This window comes from Oncorhynchus masou, chromosome 15 (assembly GCF_036934945.1).
Source record: "Oncorhynchus masou masou isolate Uvic2021 chromosome 15, UVic_Omas_1.1, whole genome shotgun sequence".
NCBI lineage: Eukaryota > Metazoa > Chordata > Actinopteri > Salmoniformes > Salmonidae > Oncorhynchus > Oncorhynchus masou.
The window spans coordinates 64,448,494-64,461,457 of NC_088226.1; the positions used below are offsets into that span (position 1 = coordinate 64,448,494).

The following is a 12,964-nucleotide window of genomic DNA, read 5'->3' on the forward strand; positions in this document are numbered from 1 at the left end:
AGAATTGCAGGAAATAAGCTTTAAATCTGCAAAATTCACTCCACTAACGAGTGGCGTGAATAGTGTGTCATGGACAGTGCTTGTGCACACAGACATAAACGTGGCGTGTGTGTGCAGGGGGCCGCGGTATGTTTCCCAATGCTGGAAGGGGGCCCCAGAGTGAAAATGTTTGGGACCCCTGACGTAGGACACCAGTGCTTACTATATTAGCCTGCCTACAACAGCAATTAATTAGTTATAGTTATCAGGATCATTTCCACCCAAATCGGCTCATATACAATAATGGATTAGTACTATCCAGTAACCGAATTGCTGTACTTCATTAAGTTGTCTTTGAAGCGTGATTGAGCCTACTGTCTTGACTGGAGTTAATTCTGAATAGAGGCCCTGGCTTTGGTCCAGTGATCTTGAATGGCTGCCTTCTAATCTAATAGTTGTAAGCTAATCTATGGAAAGTTCCATTACTTCCACTTGTCACCACCTCAAGTACGTAGGGCCCGAAGCCAGGTAGGACTGTTCACTCATGGCCCTAGTGTCGCTCTCACTACTGTTGCTTTCTTTCAATTCAAAGCTTTATTGGCATGGGAAACATAAGTTAACATTGTCAAAGCAAGTGAAGTAGATAATTAACAGAAGTGAAATAAACAAAAATTAACAGTAAACGTAACTTCTGTGAGTGTAATTTCACCACCTACCCCGGGCTGTCTTCACCCCCTCTCTTTCTCTGTCTCTCTCTCCTTCACTCTGTTCCCCCTCCCTACCTCCCCCTCTCTCACCCCTTTCTCTCTGGTCGGTATAGCCCAGAGCCAGGCAGAGGCAGGCAGAGGTTAGAAATAGCTCCTGGGAAAAGTCTCTACCCTGTTCTGGCCTCTTTCCCCTATCTCCTTCCCCTTCTCTCTCTTTCTACTCACCACATCAGAAGCCACTCAAAGCGAGGCTCTGGAGCACCAGAGCTCCACCCCCCAGCTACCCTCCCCTCTCCCCCAGAGTGAGCGCTGTGCTTGTGCCAGACGGGGAGACCTGCCTAAAGGCGTCCGAAAGCTTCCCATCCCGAAACAGTTTGTACACATATTATGATGACATTTTGGGACGTTGTTGTTCGTTTTGGTGTCCGGCAAGGTTTTTTTCAGCTGTTCATTCGCACATTCTTTCTCTCGAGGCAAGCTAAAGTCAGTAGCCGAAGTCTATGCCCCTTCGTTGGTGATTGGTCAACAGTAGGGATTCTTCCATGAAGTGTTTGTCATTCAATGAGAGACTAATCAAGCTCATTTTTTCACTTGAGGAATACATTTACATTTAAGTCATTTGGCAGACGCTCTTATCCAGAGCGACTTACAAATTGGTGAATTCACCTTATGACATCCAGTGGAACAGCCACTTTACAATAGTGCATCTAAATAATTTAAGGAGGGGGGGTGAGAAGGATTACTTTATCCTATCCTAGGTATTCCCCACCTCTTTAAGGAATACCTAGGATAGGATAAAGTAATCCTTCTCACCCCCCCTAAATGATTTAGATGCACTATTGTAAAGTGGCTGTTCCACTGGATGTCATAAGGTGAATTCACCAATTTGTAAGTCGCTCCGGATAAGAGCGTCTGCCAAATGACTTAAATGTAAATGTATTCCTCAAGTGAAAAAATGAGCTTGAAAACGATTAGTCTCTCATTGAATGCTGCACCAAACATCTTAGATGTGAAATTGTGAAGCGGAAGTCTTCTAAGGGATTATGTGAGCTAGCTGAACTGACTCCTTAAGAGGAGTTGTGCTGGCTGAGTGTGCAGATGGACCTGTACAGGGCCCTATCAGACCACCTCTCTCACTCTCAGAAAGTCACAGAAACACACACAAATAGATAGCAACTCACAGCGCATAAACACGCAGGGGCTCTCTCTTGCAAACACACACGCGTATAAAAATTGACTGGTGGAAATGGAATGGACCCTGACACACGATGATTGGAGCCCAGACCCTGACATACTCCGACCCTTACACACTCAGACTGTGACACACACACACTGGGAGTGATCTGGGCTCCAGAGATCCCCCAGATTACTGTGTCTTTGTGAGTGTCCATGCTACAGTAGTCAGCTGTAGCTGCAACCCCACCGGTCCAGCCTGAGAGGGGGGGGCAGGGAGAGAGACTAGGGCCCATATTCACATAGTGTCTCTTGAGTAGGAGATTTAGATCATAATGAATGACATTATATGGATGTGGGGGCTGATCGTAGATTAGCACTATGAGATACTTTAATGGATACCAGTCCTGGCCAGAGGAAGGGGAGAATTGAGAGAAAGATAGTGAGACGTGTCTGAGGAAAGTAAGGAGAAAGAACGGTTTGTTGTAATTCCTTTTAACTCATGATCGTTTGTCATAAACTGACCTTTTTTTGTCCTCCTTCTCATTGCCTTTTACTGTAGTAGGCCTATTTCAAGATTGCTTGTCTACTGTCTTTGTACTCTCAGAGTTGAGGATCGATATCAACCAAGTCTACATTGTGTCATGCCTCTATGAACTAGACCTCAGACTTTGGCCCAAACTATCAAAAACACCACCTCCCGGGTTCACACTCATTCCTGAAAGGTTGCTGGATCGAATCCCCAAGCTGACAAGGTAAAAATCTGTCATTCTGCCCCTAAGCAAGGCAGTTAACCCACTGTTCCCTGGGCGCTGAAGATGTGGATGTTGAATAAGGCAGCCCCCCTCCGCATCTTTCTCATTCAGAGTTGTTGGGTTAAATGCGTAAGACACATTTCAGTTGAATACATTCAGTTGTACAACTGATTAGTTATCCCCTTTTCCATGATTGGAGGTTTGCCTCACTGTCTCTCACCAGTAACACCAGCAGCCCAGTTGTGGTAAAGCACCGTCTCTCACCACCAGCCCTGTTGTGGTAAAGCACCGTCTCTCACCACCAGCCCTGTTGTGGTAAAGCACCGTCTCTCACCACCAGCCCTGTTGTGGCAAAGCACCGTCTCTCACCACCAGCCCTGTTGTGGCAAAGCACCGTCTCTCACCACCAGCCCTGTTGTGGCAAAGCACCGTCTCTCACCACCAGCCCTGTTGTGGAGTCAAGTAGCTACATGTCCATCTACTGCTCGTCTCCCGGCCTCATAGTTTAGTTCCAAGTGAGGTTCAGCCAGACACAAGAATGTGGCCTTATCGTCTCAACATGTAGCCTATTAAACGCACTAAGCACGTTCTTCTGGCGTTGGGCCTCTCAATGCAGCAAACCTGTCTGGTGAGATGATTGGAGGCCTGTGGAACATAAATCAGACAGCTAGCATGGCATTAGTCATGTAAACACCGTACTCTGATTATCATAATCAGTCAAAAGTCAAAATCGAAGTAGGCATAATCTGCTCAGAAAACCAGGTTTTTAATCGATCTTTCGAATTATTGGGAGATACATTTTTACGATATAGACCATTATAGATTTTGTGGCCATGGTAACTAGTGACAACCGTGGATCACCTCTACATAATAAGGCGGTGACGTAAGTATTGTGTGGGTTCTTTTTTCGCACTCCGAGGACTTTCCTCTCCACGGATTGGCTGCAAGTGGAGAAGGGGGGCTGGCAGTTGCGAAAGCCACATACGTTTCTCTTCAGGTCTCATGTACAGTGAAAGTTGAAGTGTTTAATTTTGGAGCCTCATCCGAGAGCGACAGAGTCGATATAAGTTTTTAAACGTTTTTCCATTCAAGTATGGTCGGAGATTACTGTTCTATTTCAGGCGAAAATACGGATATGCACTCACAGAGGAACGCAAAAAGCGGATTAAGTTGTAAAATGGTTCTTCAGGCGGTGGGCAAAGTTTTAAGGTAAAATAACAATATGTTTGAATTTGTCAGGTTTAAATGGTTTATATTCATCATACTTGTTGCGAGCCTTCTCCATAATGTGAAGACGGCAGCAGTGGGTTCGCGACGGTACGCATGACAGTAGCATGCTTGGTTTATAGTGGAACTTTCCATGGGACAGCAAAAGGAACGTTCACTGTCTGATTTGGGAAATATAAATTTGTTGTAAAAAAAAGAATCTGTTAAGCATATACTTGACGTTTTTTTAGATTTATTTCGGATTTCTAAAACGTTGGAGTACAGTTTGGATAAACTATGCACAAAGTAGGCTATCGACTTGACACGATTCCGTTGTAGTAGCAGCAACAGTGTTTTCTAGCCGTGGTGTGTGTCACGGCCAAAATCTTAGAAGTAGATAGCCAATACTGTCATTTTCATATCGGTAAAAGGTCGTCTCTGAATCAGTTATTGGTTTGATCCGTGGCAGCAGAAATTGGATTCGCAAACATGTAGTTTTACAGACTGGTAACATAGTAAAAGTAAACCCGGGACAATCCAATTATTTTACGTTTGGTATGGTTACTTAAGGCAAAAACAAAAGGAGGGTGGTTGGTCGGGCGTAAAACGCGAACACCTAGCAATCCAGAGGTTGCAAGATAATCCATCCACCTGAAAGGTGTGGCATATCAAGAAGCTGATTAAACGGCAACATCATTACACAGGTGCAGGTTTTGCTGGAGACATTAAAAGGCCACTCTAAAATGTGCTGTTTTGTCACAACACAATGCCACAGATATCGCAAGTTTTTATTAGGGAGCAAGCAATTGGCATGCTGACTACAGGAATGTGTTAATTGCTTTACCATCAGCCGCCTCCAACTTTGTTTTAGAAAATGTACGTCCATCTGGACTCACAACTGCAGCTCTTCATGGATGAATCCTGGTTTCAATTGTACCGGGCAGACGGCGTGTATGGCGTCGTGTGGGTGAGTGGTTTGCTGATGTCAACATTGAACAGAGTGGGGTTATGGTATGAGCAGGCATAAACTAAGAACAATGAACACAATAGCGTTTTATCTATGGCAATGTGATACTGTGACGAGATCCTGAGGCCCATTGTCTTACCATTAATTCACCATCCACCACCTCATATTTGAGCATGATAATGCACAGCCCCATGTCACAGTGTTCTGTACACAATTCCTGGAATCTGAAAATGTCCCAGTTCTTCCATGGCCTGCATACCCACCAGACATGTCACCCGTTGAGCATGTGTGGGATGCTCTGGATTGACTTGTACAGCACCGTGTTCCATTTCCTGCCAATATCCAGCAACTTTGCTCAGCCATTGAAGAGGATCAGAACAACATTCTACAGGCCACAATCAACAGCCTGACCAACTCTATGCGAAGATATGTCGTGCTGCATGAGGTAAATGGTGGTCACACCAGATACTAACTTTAAAAACATGTTTTATCCATGCCCCTACCTTTTTAAGGTGTTTGTGACCAACAGATGCATATCTGTATTCCAGTCATGTGAAATTCTTAGATTAGGGCTTAATTAATCTATTTCAATTGACTGATTTCCTTATATGAACTGTAACTCGGTAAATTCTTTGAAATTCTTGCATGTTGTGTTTTTTTGTTCAGTGTACTTACTATTTTTTAAAGCTATTTTGCAACTACTTAGCATGTTATTTAACCTTAACATTTCCTTTGCAAGGTGTTAGGTTAAAGGGTTATCATTAGCCACCTAGCTAGTGTTAGCCCCAACCAATTGGAATTTGCAACATATCATACGTTTTGCAAATTTGTAATACTCTACATAGTATGTGGACACCCCTTCTAAATAGTGGATTTGGTTATTTCAGCTACACCTGTTGCTGACAGGTGTATAAAATCGAGAACACAGCATGCAATCTCCATAGACAAATATTGGCGCTAGAATGGCCTTACTGAAGAAGTCAGTGACTTTCAATGTGTTACTGTCATAGGATGCCACCTTTCGAACAACTGATTTAAAATTTCTGCCCTGCTAGTGCCCCGGTCAACTGTAAGTGTCTGTATAGTGGATCATACGAAATGGGTGCTGGACATCCACAAATTTAATGCATACGAAACGTAACATATGCTATGGATTGTCTTGGTTTACGTACAGAATAATACGAAATGTTCTGAGACCACGTTGCAGACAGTTTTATGAAGTCTGGCACTGAACATCTAGATACTTTTAGAAACGCAAATGTGCTGTCAACTTTCCCACTGCAAAGCTATACTTGCATAAGCCTAATTATACTGTTTTCTCCTTGCAATATTCTTAACAGCTCAGAATTTAAAAAGGAAATTGCTGTCTGTGTTTAGCTGTAATTATTACAGGCTTATTTACCTCTCCAGTTCCGTGTTAGGCTACCTCTGACTAGTGAATTGCTGCTATGTGGCAAAACCCCCTAAGCTTTACATGGCTTCCAGCACTCAGCGACTGCACGACAGATCTCCACCACAAGACTGAACAAGAATGAGAGCAATGTGATACGCCGCCTCAACCGCTGTAAATAATTAAAGCCTCCGTTTTATTCAAACACTGCATATTTAGAGGTGTTTTAGATTGAAAGATCATAAACACATTTCTTTCTCTAAACATTACAACAGCACTTATACATGCACTGTTACACAAAGCATGTTTTTTTTGAGGTTGCCTGTTTCAGCATTGCATATACTAAGACTAAGCGTTTTGAAAATAAACAAATTCGCTGGTCCCATTTTTGCGAAGAGTTATGGGAAATTACAATCCCATTGTTTTAACCTTTTGTTATCTTCAACCTAGCCTAAAATCAGGAAACTCTTATAAACACCAAAATAGGCCGTAATTTGGACTCGCTGGCCAAGTATTTTGCCTCGTCAACGTAGTCAGTTTAAATCTTGTGGCCCTAACCATACCATGGGCCCTGTCTGTGTGGCCTTTCCATGTAAAGTCTTTGAGAGACATAATGAGGCTAATCCTTCTTGGGACAGAGTGGCCACACTGACATGCTGGCTGGTTTCTTAAGTTTCCCCTCTCTTACCTCCACCTCCATCACAGGCGTTTTTTCAACCAGGATTCCGTGTTGTTGGAATGCATTATTGTACATTACGTCAGGGCTGACAAAAATATCGATATAAACACATCCTATGTCTGTTAACCAAATCAACTAGAGGTCGACCGATTAACTTCTCTAAGGTAGGGGGCAGCATTTGGAATTTTGGATGGAAAGCATGCCCAAATTAAACTGCCTTTTCCTCGGGCCCAGAAGATAGGTTATGCATATAATGAGTAGATTTGGATAGAAAACACTCTAAAGTTTGCAAAACTGTTAAAGTAATGTCTGTGTGTATAACAGAACTGAGTTGGCAGGCGAAAATCTGAGAAAAATCCATTCGCGAAGGATTTTTTTGTTGTAGTTTTCTATTCAATGCCATTACAGTATCCATTGACTTAGGACTCAAATTGCAGTTCCTATGCCTTCCACTAGATGTCAACAGTCTTTAGACATTTTCAGGCTTGTATTCTGAAAAATGAGGGAGTAAGAGCAGTCTGAATGAGTGGACCCTGCCATGTCACAGAGCTTTTTCTTGCGCACGACCAGAGAGTGCCTTTCTTGTTTACCTTTTATATTGTTAATGTCCGGTTGAAATATTATAGATCATTTAGGCTAAAAACAACCTGAGGATTGAATATAAACATTGTTTTGACATGTTTCTATGAACTTTACGGATACAATTTAGATTTTTTTTGTCTGCCTGTTTTGACTGCGTTTGAGCCTGTGGATTACTGAAGACAACGCACGAACAAAACAGAGGTTTTTTCGGATATTAACAGACTTTATTGAACAAAAGGAACATTTTATTGAATAAATTAATGTCTTCTGAATGCAAACATATGAAGATCATCAAAGGTAAGGGATTCATTTTCTCTATTTCTGACTTGTGTAGCTCTTCTACTTGGCTGGTTACGGTTTGTAATTTGTCTGCTGGGCTATGTTCTCAAATAACTGTACGGTATGCTTTCGCCTTAAAGCATTTTTTAAATCTGACACCATGGTTGAATTCACAAGAAGTTAATCTTTAAACCTATGTTTAGTAGTTGTATCTTTTATTAATTTTTATAAAGAGTATTTCTGTATTTGAATTTGGCGCTCTGCAATCTCACTGAATGTTGGCCAGGTGGCACGCCCTAGAGAGGTTAAACGTAATGGCCGATTAATTAGGGGTGATTTCAAGTTTTCATTACAATCGGAAATTGTTTTTTTTGGACACGGATTTGGCCTATTTAAAATATATATATATATATATATATATATATATATATATATATATATATATATATATATATATATATATATATATATATATATATATATACGTTTTTACACCTTTTTATTTAACTAGGAGTCAGTTAAGAACAAACTCTTATTTTCAATGACGCCCTAGGAACGGTGGGTTAACTGCCTTGTTCAGGGGCAGAATGACAGATTTGTACCTTGTCAGCTTGGGGATTCGTTTTTGCAACCTTCCAGTAACTAGTCCAATGCTCTAACCACCTGCCTTATATTGCACTCCACAAGGAGCCTGCATGGCAGGCTTGACTACCTGTTACGCGAGTGTCACAAGAAGCCAAGATAAGTTTAATGCAAGCTAGCAACTTATCTTATAAAAAACAATCAACCTTAACATAATCACTAGTTAACTACACATGGTTGATGATATTACTAGTTTATCTAACGTGTCCTGCGTTGCATATAATCGATGCGTGCCTGTTAATTTCTCATCGAATCACAGCCTACTTCGCCAAACGGGTGATGATTTAGCACTGTCGTTGGACCAACCCTAACCATAAACATCAATACCTTTCTTTAAAATCAGTACACAAGTATATATTTTTAAACCTGCATATTTAGTTAATATTGCCTGCTAACATGAATTTCTTATAATTAGGGAAATTGTCACTTCTCTTGTGTTCACTGTGCTTCAAGCATGGAGCTGTTTATGACTTCAAGCCTATCAACTCCCTTGATTAGCCTGGTGTAACCGATGTGAAATGGTTAGCGGGGTGCGCACTAATAGCGTTTAAATCGGTGAAGTCGCTTGCTCTGAGACTTGGAGTAGTTGTTCCCCTTGCTCTGCAAGGGCCGCGGCTTTTGTGGAGCGATGGGTAACGATGCTTCCAGGGTGGCTGTTGTCGATGTGTTCCTGGTTCGAGCCCAGGTAGCGGCGAGGAGAGGGACGGAAGCTATACTGTTACACTGGCAATACTAAAGTGCCCATAAGAACATCCAATAGTCAAAGGCATATGAAATACAAATGGTATAGAGGGAAATAGTCCTATAATTCCTATAGTAACTACAACCTAAAACTTCTTACCTGGGAATATTGAAGACTGATGTTAAAAGAAACCACCAGCTTTCATATGTTCTCATGTTCTGAGCAAGGAACTTAAACGTTAGATTTTTTACATGGCACATATTGCACTTTTACTTTCTTGTCCAACACTTTGTTTTTGCATTATTTAAACCAAATTGAACATGTTTCATTATTTATTTGAGGCCAAATTGATTTGATTGATGTATTATATTAAGGTAAAAGTGTTAATTCAGTATTGTTGTAATTGTCATTATTACAAAAAAAATAAAATAATAATCGGCAGATTAATTGGTATCTGCTTTTTTTGGGGTTCCTCCAATAATCGGTATCGGTGTTAAAATCATAATCGGTTGACCTCAAATCAACTATATTCACTAAGCTTGCCTGCATTAAGCACACTGTTACCAAAAAGTTACCAAAATCCCTCATTTGTTTAGGAAAAACATTCCCTCAGCCATTGCTCTCTTTGTGATGCATGTATGCATCGCATGCACGTGACCAATAGGGCCTGATCGATAGCATATCATAATCACATAAAAAAATTGGTTATAGCAAACTCTGAATACTCTAACAGCAAAATGGATGCAGAGGACGTGACAAACTCTAAACGGGAATGTTTAGGCAACTGGTTGCTCATGAGGTAAATGGGAACTCAGATGTATGGAATAAATTTGACTAGTTGTGTAAAATACTGAAGCTGAAGAAAAATAAGGTGAGTGCTGCGTGCATATTATGTGTGCCAAACAGGGGCTGTTAAATTACAATATACTTTTTCTGACAGTGTGGAACAATGTAAACAACACTAAATAAATGATCAGCTTCGCAGAGAGTGTTACGCCTTTATCACAGAAAAGACTAAAAACAGTTGCATTCATTCGTGAATGCAATTTCCGAAATGAAACGGTTTATTTTTTGTTTGAGCTAATTGTTCAAAGCTTGCTGTATTTGATTTTAAAACTAAAATGCTTGATTTGCATTTCAAATCATGAATGACTCGTATGCTGTGTGATGACATGAATGAATGATGGATTGATACAGTGGCCTGTATGGAATATGGAATATAGAATATAGGCCTCGGTAAGTTACAGGATGCGCTCTTAGTTTTACAGCTCAATGGTGGTTATACAAGGCTGCGATACTAAGCCTACTAATGATAATGACATTACTTATTAAAATTATGATGATAATAATGAGAACAAGAAAAAGGAGCGTTTATAAATTTTTCGGGCGATTTGGAACATTGTAAGCGACACTAAATACATTAAATAATACCAGAGAGCCTGTCCTAATGGATAAAAAGTTTAAGGCCTTTATTACAGCAAAGCAAAGATTAAAAACAGCCCAGTTTGTGAAATTGTTTGCATGACATGTCGTTCCATGAGTCTTGGTGCTCACGGAATCAGGAGGCTATTAAACAAACACTCAAACAGGCAACAGAGAAGCAGGATCTGTCTTATTTCTATAAATAGATAATTTGTAAAGCCAGGCACATTTAGCAGTTAGGCTATTGATCATACACCTAATTAAGTTGGGGTTTACTCTCCTCACTTTGCTTAGAGAAAACAGCCTTTGCCTTATTGTCTATTACTCATTCTGCTGCTGCCTCCGCTGCATTCTTCTCAACACCAAAATGCTGGTTAACATTGCAATTATGCACATAGCAACATGTTCTAGGAAAAGGTGCTAATTCAACAGCGTTCTGATCGTTCAGAACCGTGGACAGAGACCACTATCCAATGCGGGAGAAAGCGCATTTGATATAAAATAATTTTTATTAGTGTTGCATAATTGTTCTTATGTAATATAACCATATACAATTTCAGTAGCAAATGTCTTAGAGTACCATCCCCACGTCCACAATGGATTAGTCCACTCAGACATGCACGAATCAGACTGGTCTCTTGTACACTCTATATATAGATTTTGTTGTTGTTTTCACTACTGCTCAACTGAAGAAATCTCGGTCGACCAAACAATCAACCAGTGGACTAAATGGGGTCAGTCCTACATTACTGTAGCGGATAACAATCTGTAAAACCTAACGGTTAACGACAAGTTCTTCATACCCTTGCCTAACTTAATTTACTTTAGAATACCACAGCGATTTGAAATTGGTTGATGGATGTAGCCTACCTACACGTACCGCCTTTAAAGGTTTGCTTTTATGACCTTCAAGGGGATTTTCCAGTGACGTTTGAGGAAGAAGAACAAAATGGTTATATGAAGTTAATAAGTAGGCCTACAGTATGCCTTGTTCTCAGCTCACAGGGAAGAAAACACATTACCCAACCTTGTTTCCTCAATAGTGAAACGGCTGAATATAGAGGCAGGTTACATTGAGGTTGAAGTGGGTAAATTCATGTTGAGATGTATGGGTTAGGATAACTAGGGCCTGTGAGAAGACTGCACAATGAAATCGTGACTTTGTTTGAGTACATGAAAAATCCCTCTATGTAATCACTTGATGTGATCTGATATGACTGGATGGGTGAACAAGGTGTGGCAAAAACCTTGCAATCTTGTGAAATCAGCAATTACTTCAAGGAAATGAAGGAAGGATACCTTAGTGGACCAGACGGGGCTAGGCCCCGAAGATGTTCTCTCTCACACGTCTGTGATGTTGATGACCCTACAATGTGTCAGCGGGGGGTCCCTTGTGCTCAGTATGGGAAGTGGTGCTCTGAATGGGGTTTAGTCCGATGGCTTACTCCATGCTCTACGGAGAAGCTATATGCTGAGCGCATTGTTGCAGTGTCGCTTTTCGTCACAAAAGGGCGTGAAATGGAACCTGCTGTAGCCGACTAGCTATCCAAGTGCTTTTCCTCATCATGACCAAAACATGATGGCTTTCTATTTGTAGCTGATATGGGAATGAATACACAAGCAGCATATCAAACTGGGATAATGTTCAAGTTTTCACCGGCAAGTAGAATAATATTTGCCAAGGCATATTTCAAAAAATATTATAAATCTGATTATTTCCCATGGAGATGTGGGAAGCTAAAGGCTAGCTAGCTTGCTATGTTTGTAGCCAGGCTAAGCAAGCTGGCCAGGCTGCCAGTTAGCTACTACCAGCAAGGGAAGGTTACTCTTCCTTGCTTGACAAAACAAAAAAACCGTTGCTATCGCCCGTTGTGAATGGGAGTGGGAACAGCGAGGTGTTCATGTTGCCAAAAGGTGTCCTCTGCTGCCACCAGAGGCTCTGGGTTCGCGCCCGGGAGGTCCGTGGGGCGATGCACAATTGGCCTAGCGCCGTCCGGGTTAGGGAGGGTTTAGCCGGTAGGGATGTCCTTGTCTCATCGCGCACCATACCACGAAATTGGGGAGAAAGGGGGGTCAAATCAAAATGTAAGTGTCTGCTGCTCCAAAAATCCCACACGTATGTAGTGAACAGAGTGACGCTTGTAAGTAACCTTATGGCAGCACAGAGGCATGGGGAGGAGGGACCTTGAGCCTCTAACACATTTTTGTAAGCGAGCCTCTGTCAAGTGATCCTCCGTGAAGGGAAATGAATGTGACTGTGGCTAACATGGAATGAAAGTACATTCAACAAGGTTAATAAGACAAACCGATGTACCAGACGTCACATGGCTATAGAAGACTTGCATCAAACAGGCCTCAGAGGACAGTTTGGCCGTGACTTCTGAAAGTCAAAGAAATCAGAGAAGACTGCCATTGTTACACATTTCCTCCGAGACTAGCTGTGTATGATACGTGTGCAGATTTCTGCCCTTACTCCTGTATCTTTATAACCCAGTAATGGC

At 41.5% G+C, this 12,964-nt stretch overlaps 1 protein-coding gene across 6 annotated transcripts in view; it reads left to right on the top strand.

The window, feature by feature from the left end:
* Nucleotides 1–12,964, top strand: part of LOC135556639 (MOB kinase activator 2-like) — a 109,312-nt gene that overhangs the window by 80,646 nt on the left and 15,702 nt on the right. The window contains exons 1-2 of one of the 6 annotated variants that reach the window (XM_064990002.1): nucleotides 3,590–3,823; nucleotides 4,692–4,787. The exons of 3 other annotated variants lie outside the window; for them this stretch is intronic. In XM_064990002.1, the coding sequence (XP_064846074.1) occupies nucleotides 3,708–3,823; nucleotides 4,692–4,787 (212 nt within the window). In that variant the 5' untranslated portion in view covers nucleotides 3,590–3,707. 2 more of the 6 variants (XM_064990003.1, XM_064990007.1) reach the window with 2 other exon arrangements.